A 12,261-nucleotide genomic window follows, 5' to 3' on the forward strand; every position below is an offset into this window, starting at 1 on the left:
CGACATGTGACGATCAGTGACCATGACTGACTGACTCAGAACTGACATAAGCAAAGCTCGCAATCATTCCGGGTTGCACGAAATTCAAAAGCTAATCTCTCTGGTTGAGGAAATACTGGAAATCTCTAATTATGCCGGGCTGCTGTCATTGGTGATAAAATTCTGAGCTTGCTTTCATTTGGTATGCTACTGTCCTGCTGAAATTCCCCGTCACTATTTGGAGCCGGTACTACTTACTGCCATGACGAGAGACTAAATTATTAAAAAATGTATTTTTAAACCTGGACTGTCACCAGACTTGTCCCGGACGCTGTTACTGGGTAAATTTTATTTGCATTTTCTATTGTGTAACAGATGGACCAGAAATTTCATTTTATATTTCGAGGTGCTATTTCGACACATCGCAAATATAGACTGTTAACTACTTCATTGATAGTAATTAACAAGGGAATACATTTTTTAAGAGGAACATAATTTACGACAACTGTGTCACCTTCGTTCGGTCATCGGTGCGATTATACCATGTTTGAGCAGACTAAGATATCACTGTCAGACATGCCGTGCCACCCGCGGACAGGTTGAACCAAAAAATCGCGTTGTCACGAAACATTTTTTTCTCCCGTAAATTACTAAATTTCTATTCTTAGATTGACCAAGCAGGCAAGAAAATGCCATCACTTTAGCGCCCGTGATAAATGGTTTTCGTGCTGTGGCCAAACGTAAAAAAATGTCTGTCACTTAGAGCAGACGATACCAAAAAAGACCAACCGTCTCCATGGACGCGCTGAGTTCAAGTTCAGCATATGCGTCGTTTGCTTTCCCGAGCATCTGCGATTTGTTGGCAATCGTCGGAAAATTCGTTTTGATCTCAGCTCTGATGACTAGTTTATTGTCCCTCCTGCGAAAAAAATGCCGTTCAGTGTTGGGTTGCGTTCATGGTACTTTGTTGTTTCGTAACATTGTTATAGAGGGACACTTCGATTGAATAACCAACTCGTAATAGAGCTACTTATAGAAGGCGCAAGTCAACACGTCGTTCGAAAGAAACAGCGCATATTCACATATTCGCGGAGACAAAGTATCCGCTAATGCGTAGAAAAGTTCCCTTTTCGACAAAAGTAGAACAACACATTGAATGGTAATTCTTTTTCCATTATTTATCTCAGAGTAGATTTAGAAAAAATACATGATTATGAACAAGTTTTTGAGTTCCTTTAATAATTATATGGAAACGTTGCTTACATCAGGAAAGTATGGCTAAACAAGCTCATAGTTTGCTAGGATCAATAATCATTAAATTTTATATGTCGTCAATTACCAGACTAACTTCTACGACGATAACAAGTTGTTTGATTCGCGACATTCTACGATACTATACATACAGACAGAGGGACATAGCAGACAAGCTTGTGTCGCTTTAAATATGCTATTTTTACTAATGCCAGCTTTCGTAACGTTTTAGGTCCTCGCCCTTTTTGAAGAGCATGAAGGCGTTGAAGCCTTCGTGGAACCCTTTGTCATCCTGCTTATCCTGATCGCCAATGCTTGCGTCGGTGTGTGGCAGGTAAGTGTATTAAGTAAACAAACAAAAAAGCCCCCTTTTGCCAATCAATCCACATTGTTCAATTGTTTACAAATTTCTGTTACCCATGATGTCATTCTTATCATCTTTGCAGATTTGCAGTATCTATTTAAAATGTTTGGATTCAGAAGAGAAATCCTAAATATACTTGAAATACAAACGCCAGCAATATAGCTTTCCTTCGGAACTAATTCCATAGTTAGTGCTAACTTCTTTTGAAGAATTATCCGTATGTGAACTTTATAAAAATGTACACAATCACCTTCTTAAGACAGATGCCTGGAATTCCTCGAAGATCCGTCCGAAAATCATACAAATATTTTAAAATTAATTTTACAAAGCAATTATTTTGCTTTATCACGACATTTTTATAAATTATTCGCCAACCCTTTTTTGGCACTTCATTCAGCGATAAATTGAAAGTCGTTTGCTAGTAACATTTAGCTTTGCTGTTAAGCCGTTCGCGCTCGAGGCGACAGGACACACGCCACAAAAAATATTCACTATGGATTTTGTTCTACCTATTTCAACACTGTTGCTGTTGTCGTTTTGGAAGAGCTAGAACAAAATCCATAGTGAATATTTTTTGTGGTGTGTGTCCAGTCGCCTCGTGTGCGTACAGCTTTAAAAACAACTTCAGCCACTGGCGTAGCCCTTGCACTGCCGATGGGTTCAATACATCATCATCAGCATTTTTCATATATTATTCGCATTTCTTCAAAAAGAACAAACAGTTTTTCAAAATGCTCATGAAATTTCCTGTAACTTTCCTTTTGCCATCAAGACGATTATATGTTAACCATTTAAAAGTTTCTCGAAGATACATACACGCTAGCACACGCGATATACAAACTCTCTTCACAATCAAACACGTTAAGATATAAACGCTCGATTCTTTCGCGGTCATCCACGAATACCTGAACCCGCGATCTCGCAAACATGAAATAACCCCGGTGACTAGTTCTAGCACTTTTAAAATTTAAACGCGCTATCAAGCATAAACCTGCAAACACCCGTCCCTATCCTCGATCTCTGCAGCCTAGGTCCATGCCTTTGGTTAGACCCATAAAAACGATGCTCATGTCGACAGACCGGGAAACATAATCGTATGGTGGAACACTCTTCTAACATCTTAATCGCACACTGAAAATTAGATATCAGATTCACGGTCCGCGAGATTATACAAGAGCACACGAGAACATGCGAATGACCGCATAGTTATAAGATCGAATCAATACACACGAAGTTACATGCAGGCTATCACATACAAATGCGATCGAACACGTTAACATATAAAAACGCTCGAACCTTCGCAGTTATCCCCGCACAGCTACACACAGTGGTACGACGAGTGACAAAACCCAAAAAATCAATGTCTTGTAATTGTGCAAATATTTATTCCATTTTCTCTTGATCCGAGCTTTCGATTTTACGATAATCGGAAAAAATTAATTTTTAACATGTCGTTGAAGCAAGTGATGTCGAGAATTTCTGCTCTATTCAATTCATAAGAATTGTTCATACATTCGAACTTGAAATGGCAATATCTCAAGAACTACACGTCTGATTGGAGTATTTTTGAGTTCTTTGGAAAGAAGACTGAATATGTTAAACTACTGATTTGAGCTTTCAGTGAAGAAATCATTTACGTTTGTTTTGTGCCAAGAAAAGGCATTTGAGAAATTTAATGTCATGTCAGTAATTTAACTTAATACGTCTTACAATTTTTGAGATGGTCTCCCATGAGTTGCTTATCGTAAATCTGGCTCAAAATTTTGTGTAGTTTTAAGATATACAGGCCTCATATGGCGCATTTTTGCGTCGAAGCGTTTGAATCTATGTTTTTGAAAATACTCATATGGAGAAGCCCTGTAATCCATAAATCTACTTACAAATTGATTGCCTGAACAACATCATGTTACTGAAAATTGATGATTTTTACTAGTTTTGTCAACCATTTCTGCTATCCGATGCAATTTGCTACCATTATTAATGTGTTTATTAACCCTTTACCGACCAACGTCTTCAAATGGGTTTTCATAAAAATTGTTGGAAAAAAGAATTAGAAAATTTCAAAACCGATAGCTGAAATGGATTCAGCGACCCAAAATTAGTAAAAACGAAAGTTTTAGCCACATAAACCCATTTTTAAATTTTGTCCCAACGTTGTATGGAGTGCTACTCCCGCGATCATCCTACGCCCACAATCTCGTGAACATTAAAATTAATTCTGCCCAAAAGTAATGAAATCACGACATGGTCTGGTACAAGGATCGCAAAGGAATTGAAAACAGCCCAAGTCACCGTCTGTGCAGTTCTGAAACATTTCAAGGAACTTCTGTATCCCGGAAGGTGTACTCAAGGCGTCGCACGTGGTTGTGGCCAACAAACTCTGTGCTGTACAGTTCAGTATATGCGCATTCGGAAAGGTTTCAGAACCGGATCGTAAAGCAAAACAGGACGGCCAAAATGCAGACCCGAAAGCTGCATGGTCATGTGTTGATTAAATAATTTCAAATAAAATTTGATTTCAAATAGCTTTCGAGACACAAGTTTTATGTTACCAGGAATTGCTGAGATGTTACCAAGAAATATAAATTTGTTTTTGCGGATAACTTTCCCGGTAAGTTGTTGATTTGGCAAGGAATCTTCAGCTATGGTCGGAAGACTTCGATTTTCATGGCATCCAACCAGAGTTTGAAATTCGCGCTTATTTTCAAGACAAGCATTTTATCGCACATATTTTTCTTCCGTAGTAGGCATATCGTTTATATGTCTGTTCACGAAGAAGAAAATTCCAAACCTTGCAACCAATAATAAAAACTAGATTTTTTGAAAACGTGGCCCTTTCAAATGCGTGTATACACTTAACCGTGCTTTCAATCGAATAATCTTCTAAGGATGAAGCAGAAACTGAAACAAATCATTCATCGTTATTTCGAAGAAAGCCATACACTTGCCTGTCGATGTCGCTCTTCATCCGGCGCACATCCTCTGCAGTCATGGACTTGACCTGCTGATTCTACCAATTCTTCATCCGACCAATGTTGCTGGAGATTGTGGTCTTCATCTTCAGGTTCCTCTTCATTAATGTTCATTACTTCGCTATTGGACGGAGCTGGGGACAATTTTGTTGATTCTGCTCTATTGGGATGAACTGTATTATATTGTCGTATCACTGTAGTATTGCCCACAAAAGCATGAGTGTCCCGTATGGATTTTTGTCAAAAAATAGTTATCTATTAAATTGTATATCACCACTGAATCACAATGCACTAATAAGATTATCAGGTTTGTCTAGAAAATATAGAAAAAATACCAAAACATAGTTGTCCCATCAATAAGGTGCAATGAAAGTTTAAATCTTGAACAGCGTTTTTTTCGGTTTGTTGTTTTTCAATATAGGACTCTTATAAACAGTCTTCCCAAATGAATGTCGAACACCATGTTCCCTCTAGTTTCTGTGCTCATCTTATACCCGCATTTCATGTGCAAACTCGAACACGATAATGCGTACAAAAACACGTACCCATGTTCGCCTGCACAGCCGAACCCCATGTACGTACGCGATGTTCGCACACACAGGTTCTTGATGCTAGTTTTCTCTTTCTCTCACTCATCACTAGCGTTGTCTCGTTTTGTTATGTGTGTATCTTACTTGTGTACGCACCCGGTGTACGAACACGATGTTTAACCCTAAGCTTGCACATCGTTCCCTTTGGTTCGATGTTCGAAGCAAACTTGTACACAAAAGCAAAGCATGTTTGAGGATGAACACGAGCACGAAATTTTGTACACATGTGCAAACTTGTCGATGTTCATGGGAAGTCTGCGTATAAATATATGGGCAGAGTACATCCTTACTATAATGGCAGCTAGCTAAGTCTGTCCAAAACGTAACAATCCACAATAGGACTTAATGAAGAGTAACATCCGTTTGTTGATCAGCTTCCTTTACTTCCGAATTCGTAGTGTTGCATGTCACGAAAATGCTGGTTGTCTTGCCACAGGAGCACATCCCTTACCTAATCGTAATTTCTTCGGACCTAATCTGCGAAAAATTTGAGATACGGAATTTGTTTGAAATCGGGTTGTCGCATAGGTTTCAAAATTATTATCAAAACATATCTATCGAGCTTCATCAGCACCTGAACGAACAGCATACGAACTTGGATTCTGGCCACTGTTTGTTGCTCGATGCTTTTTATGCGTAATTTACATACTCGATACTATCTGTAACCTTCTCGACCACGATTTCAAATCTTTTTTAGCCAAATTGCATCCGAAAGATCTTTATCGCATTTGAAGATATACGTTTTAATTCTGAGGCTTGGAGGTATACAATTGAGTTCACAAGACCCATGAATTTATTAAAAAATGCTATCAATACTAAAAATTTATGAATCTGATCATGATTATATTATATTTGCCCCAATCAGTTGGAAAATCACCAATTTTGTATCACATTTCGAAGTATGTTTGCCTTCTATGATATCGCAAAAACGTTAGAAAGTGATATGTAAAACCCGAGATTTGATTTGATTTTATTTCAGCCAGCTCCATCAATATGATGCACCTAAGAGATCTAATCAAATATTGGAAAGTTATGTAAGTCCCGCGCATTTTTGTGCTCATTCATCGTTCGTTAGTCGAATGAGAAGCATGTGGATGCACAGTCAGATGATGCGGTGAAAAGAATGTAATCAAAATTTTCATCGCCCATTTATTGTTGCGCATATTCTTTTCGTTAACAAGCCTTATTCTGTATTATGACAGATAGCATTCTCAATAACTACAAATAAAAATAAAATGTGTGTAAGCTTCGATTCAAATTACGTTCGTTCATACACCAATTACAATATTTTTTCGAAAATATTTTGAGTTGTAATATTTCAAAGCAACTCTGAAAGCTAGGAATATTTATAACTAACAAGATAAGATATGCTTAGCATTAATAAAAGATTCAGATAGACAACGCATGAAAAAATTAAAAAAAAAAAAGATTGGATTGAGAACCGCACAAAAATCTCGCGCTCATTTGGCCCGTTTTTATTTTGTCGTCTTCCGTAACATCCTTGAAATTCTCTAGTGCTCGTACCAACAACATATCCTCCACAAACATGCACTGGAGAATTTTTAGTGATACAGATAACTATAGCCCATCGAGGCTGGTTTAAATTCATCCATAGTAGGTTTTGTGGTCGTGCAGTCCCCTCACGTTGAAAAAACTTGCCGATAGTTCTGAAAAATAAGATCAAAACTTCGCTGCATTCCTTTATCAAATTTATTTTATTGTCATGACTACGTCTTGCAGTTTTTGATGATTCTCCTATGTTGGGTATACTTATAACAGTATAATAACTGTAAAAATCTGAAAGCTATCGAAAATCTGCTGAGATCACCAATGTTTTCCTTTTTTATGTCGCGTTGCATGGAAGAAATTCTCGTATGTTATTTCTATTTCCAACGCTCATTGGCACTAATAACCGTTGGATGGCATTGTTTTAATCATAACGTGGAGGTCAGTGCTTAGTGGCGTAAAATCAAATCAAAATGCTAGTACAGCAGCGGTCTTATTATTTGTCCGACAACATATCTAAAGGTTTCTTAAGAATATTAGAAAATACGATTACTAACAATGAATTTAATTTGCTGCGTGATAATAATGATTGATACTAATGAATTCAATTCCAATGCTCTACAATTTGAATTTTCAAAAATTCAAGTAGGGGAAAGTAAGGCAAAATATTTTTACAGAAAGCAAACTAGCAAAAGAAAAAGCAACACAATATTTCAAATTAAAAAAAATAAAGGAAAAAGAACTGGGGCTATAATTGAAAAATATTTGTTGTTTTCGTGACAATCATTATGAAAATATATTGGTGGTACGAAATAAACATCAACTTCACGGAAAACCTTACTTTGGATGACTAAGGCGGCCAACAGAGTGGCGGCAAAAAGCTGATCTGGGGCTGGTACTGACATTAGGATACGAGATGCGATACACCTGTGTGATTTTTATTGTGCTGAGGCAAGCTTCAAGAAAAACATTATATGCTATGCTGAATCCAGACAGCAAGTTGAATAGAAGTAATTATGGTTGTTATTGCCTACTGACTTGCAAACAGGCAAGTATAAACTATTTTCATACTTAGTTGCGTTTCGGCTTCGCCTCATCAGAAACCGACACTAACTTATTGTCGGAATCGATTAGCGCCGGCTTGACGCAAATCTCTTAAAACTAAAACACACTTTGTGTTTCAATCGAACGACTGATCAAACGTGATGTCCCGTTCGAGCAGAAGTTCTGTTTATGCCGATGAGACACAGTGAAGCCGAAACTTGTCTTGGCTTAGCAGGCCTATGCGAAAGCACTACGCTATATTTCACCCTAAGGAGGAAAATTTGGTAAAAACCAAAATTTCTCACTAGGGTGAAAATTCGGTAAAAACCAAAATTTCTCACTAGGGTGAAAATTTGTTGGTAAAAACGTAAAAACGGTAGCGTAATAAACTATCTTATTCTTTTTGTAATTTAGCACTGGTTGACACATTACCAAATTGACTAACATTCCCCTTTGAGTACTTTGTTTCGGCAAAACATAATGCGCACCACTATTCTGCGCTGTTAATTCTTAGTGTATCGAACAGTTTCGTCGATTTAGATTGATATAGAATTTCATTTCCATGGTTAACCGCATAGAATCCAAAAGCACCAGCCAATCTCGCTGTGGAGGATAAGATAAACGAGCATTGTTCTCCGACACAGCTAACAAGAGAAGGAGAGTGAAACAGGCATGAGAACTGCATCGTGTGGAACGCACATTGCGGTGTCTTAGGGAATTCATGTTCAGATGCAACCAAAAAACGAATCTTGTGCTTTATCGATATTCCCCGGAGATTTATATGAAGCAGAAATCTCAAGCGCCCATTTGATCAGATCGGTTGACACAACTCTACAAGAAAAGTTCAAAAAATGAAACTACCCGTAAGAAAGCAGTCAGTCGTCAGCAATGACTGCATATAGCCAGGAAAGTGTGGGTTTGAAAACAGTTGAGTGCTTCATCATCATGTTCCTCTAGAAGCACGTATAACTCGAAATCGACAGGGCTCTTGGTATGCTGCTACTACGAGTGAGTTTGTTTAATCTACGACCGCATCCAAGTCACTTGGAGATTCAATCGTTAGAAATACCCGTGAACTGTAGTTATCAAGTGCGCTTCGTAAAGGTCCCATTTCGTAGATTTGGGATTACGATGTAGGGAGAAGTTCAAATGATTAAAGATTTTATGGTCACACAACGACGGTTCGAACTCGTTCGGTACGGGCCAGTTTGCCAACTCTTGCGTAATACCGTCAGAGCAAAGATTTACGTCTAACACATCTTCCCTGTCAGACCGTTCAAATTCTGGACGATTTCCTGCATTGAGTATACGCAACTTTGTACTGCAAGTATTTTATTTATTCAGTGTCTCTCAAATTAAAAACTGAGCTGCCCCAATATGATGGATATTTCTTAGCATTTGCTTTTTAGAATTTAGCATGTTCCCTTCAATTTTCACCAAAAAGTAGTACATTAAAAAATCGTTTCATGCTCATGCTCAAAGCGTCATTTAAATATCATTTAAATCATTCAGTTCGTTTACAAATTATTTCTAACACATTTCCATTCTTCCAACCAATTACAATTGAAAACATCAGCAGATATAATATTAAACTTACCCAACTCCGTCCTCTTCTCACCCCCAGGAACGTAATGCCGAATCCGCCATCGAAGCCCTGAAGGAATACGAGCCCGAGATGGGCAAGGTGGTCCGAGCCGACAAGAGCGGTGTGCAGAAGCTGCGCGCCAAGGAAATCGTGCCCGGCGATATCGTTGAGGTGTCGGTCGGCGACAAGATTCCGGCCGATATCCGTCTGATCAAGATCTATTCCACCACCATCCGTATCGATCAGTCCATCCTGACCGGTGAGTCGGTTTCTATCATCAAGCATACCGACCCGGTACCAGATCCCCGTGCTGTCAACCAGGACAAGAAAAATATTCTCTTCTCCGGTACTAACGTGTCTGCCGGTAAGGCCCGCGGTGTTGTCATTGGAACCGGTCTGGCTACCGCCATCGGTAAAATCCGTACTGAGATCTCGGAAACTGAAGAAATCAAGACCCCCCTGCAGCAGAAATTGGATGAATTCGGTGAGCAGCTGTCCAAGGTTATCTCGCTGATCTGTATCGCTGTCTGGGCTATCAACATTGGGCACTTCAACGATCCAGCTCACGGTGGCTCGTGGATCAAGGGTGCTGTGTATTATTTCAAGATTGCTGTCGCACTGGCTGTTGCTGCCATTCCAGAAGGTCTGCCAGCTGTCATCACCACTTGTTTGGCTCTGGGTACTCGCCGTATGGCCAAAAAGAACGCCATTGTCCGATCGTTGCCATCTGTTGAAACTCTGGGTTGTACCTCCGTCATCTGCTCTGATAAGACTGGTACACTGACCACTAACCAGATGTCCGTCTCGCGTATGTTCATTTTCGATAAGGTTGAGGGCAGTGACAGCAGCTTCACTGAATTCGAAATTTCCGGCTCTACCTACGAACCAATCGGTGAAGTCACCCTTGGTGGACAGAGGATTAAGGCTGCTGATTACGAAACTCTGCAGGAACTGGGTACCATCTGCATTATGTGTAACGACTCCGCTATTGATTTCAATGAAGTCAAGAAAGTTTTCGAGAAGGTCGGTGAAGCTACCGAAACCGCGCTTATTGTCCTGGCTGAGAAAATGAATCCATTCAACGTCGCCAAGCAGGGTCTTGACCGTCGTTCTTCTGCCATTTGTGTCCGCCAGGAAATTGAAACCAAGTGGAAGAAAGAATTTACTCTGGAGTTCTCTCGCGATCGTAAATCTATGTCCAGCTACTGTATTCCACTGAAGGCATCTAAGCTTGGAAACGGCCCGAAATTGTTCTGTAAGGGTGCCCCAGAAGGTGTCCTAGATCGTTGCACACATGCTCGTGTTGGAGGCACAAAGGTTCCACTGACCTCAACTCTGAAGAACCGCATTTTGGATCTCACCCGCCAGTACGGTACTGGACGCGATACCCTCCGTTGTCTGGCTCTGGCCACCGCTGATAACCCAATGAAACCGGATGATATGGATCTGAATGATTCCACCAAGTTCTACACTTATGAAGTTAATCTTACCTTCGTCGGCGTTGTTGGTATGCTTGATCCCCCACGTAAGGAAGTTTTCGATTCGATCGTCCGTTGCCGTGCTGCTGGTATTCGTGTTATTGTCATCACTGGTGATAACAAGGCTACTGCTGAGGCTATCTGCCGTCGTATCGGTGTGTTCAAAGAGGATGAGGATACTACCGGCAAATCCTACTCCGGTCGTGAATTCGATGATCTGCCAGTTAGTGAACAGCGTGACGCTTGCGCTCGTGCTCGTTTATTCTCGCGTGTCGAACCCGCTCACAAATCCAAGATCGTTGAATACTTGCAAAGCATGAACGAGATCTCCGCTATGACTGGTGACGGTGTGAATGACGCCCCTGCTCTGAAGAAGGCTGAAATTGGTATTGCTATGGGTTCGGGTACCGCTGTAGCAAAATCCGCCTCCGAGATGGTGTTGGCTGATGATAACTTCTCCTCAATTGTTGCTGCCGTTGAAGAAGGTCGTGCCATCTACAACAACATGAAGCAGTTCATCCGTTATCTGATCTCGTCCAACATCGGTGAGGTCGTGTCCATCTTCTTGACTGCCGCTTTGGGTATGCCAGAAGCTCTGATCCCAGTTCAGCTGCTGTGGGTCAACTTGGTAAGACTGACAGAATGGTAATACGTTGGTGAACAGATTATATTTGAAGATTGTATTTTCTATTTAGGTTACTGATGGTCTCCCAGCTACTGCCCTCGGTTTCAACCCGCCCGATCTCGATATTATGGAGAAACCACCACGCAAGGCTGATGAAGGTCTCATCTCCGGCTGGCTGTTCTTCCGGTATGTCGTACAAACAAAAAAACTTTGTATAGATAAGTAAGTTTTTAATTCTCGATTTCGCTAAATAGTTACATGGCAATTGGTGGTTATGTCGGTGCCGCTACGGTCGGCGGTGCCGCCTGGTGGTTCATGTTCTCCGAGCACGGCCCACAGCTTAGCTACTGGCAGTTGACTCACCATCTGTCCTGCATTGGTGGTGGAGACGAGTTCAAGGGAATCGACTGCAAGCTCTTCACCGATCCGCATCCGATGACGATGGCTCTGTCCGTTCTGGTTACCATTGAGATGTTGAACGCCATGAACAGGTAAGTGGCGGATTTTTGGTTGGTGTGATTTTATATAACTGAAATCGATTATGTGTTACAGCTTGTCTGAGAATCAGTCGCTGGTCACCATGCCACCGTGGTGCAATTTGTGGCTCATTGCCTCCATGTGCCTGTCGTTCGCCCTGCACTTCGTCATCCTCTATGTTGACGTCCTTTCGGTAAGTAGTTCAAGTGATTTCGTTTTTTATTTGCATTAGTCATGGTTGGGAAAACATTTTTTTGGTGTCTATTTTTGTCTTGAAATTCAGGCGTGGGCCGGATACTGGAGGACAACTTATTAAAGTTAAAAAAAAAGTTTCACTGAAAACAAAAAACTCGCAAATTAGGTCGTAATTCATTGTAATTTATTATTCAT

The 12,261-nt window shown here is 40.3% G+C and overlaps 1 protein-coding gene across 4 annotated transcripts in view; it reads left to right on the forward strand.

Annotated features, from left to right (window-relative positions):
* LOC131692421 (calcium-transporting ATPase sarcoplasmic/endoplasmic reticulum type) overlaps positions 1-12,261 on the forward strand; it is a 108,710-nt gene that overhangs the window by 79,723 nt on the left and 16,726 nt on the right. For all 4 annotated transcript variants that reach the window (XM_058979460.1, XM_058979461.1, XM_058979458.1 and 1 more), the window contains exons 5-9: positions 1,463-1,564; positions 9,331-11,397; positions 11,465-11,580; positions 11,649-11,885; positions 11,947-12,064. In XM_058979460.1, the coding sequence (XP_058835443.1) occupies positions 1,463-1,564; positions 9,331-11,397; positions 11,465-11,580; positions 11,649-11,885; positions 11,947-12,064 (2,640 nt within the window). The remainder of the gene's footprint in view (positions 1-1,462; positions 1,565-9,330; positions 11,398-11,464; positions 11,581-11,648; positions 11,886-11,946; positions 12,065-12,261) is intronic.

This window comes from Topomyia yanbarensis, chromosome 3 (genome assembly GCF_030247195.1).
Source record: "Topomyia yanbarensis strain Yona2022 chromosome 3, ASM3024719v1, whole genome shotgun sequence".
NCBI classification, from domain to species: Eukaryota; Metazoa; Arthropoda; class Insecta; order Diptera; family Culicidae; genus Topomyia; species Topomyia yanbarensis.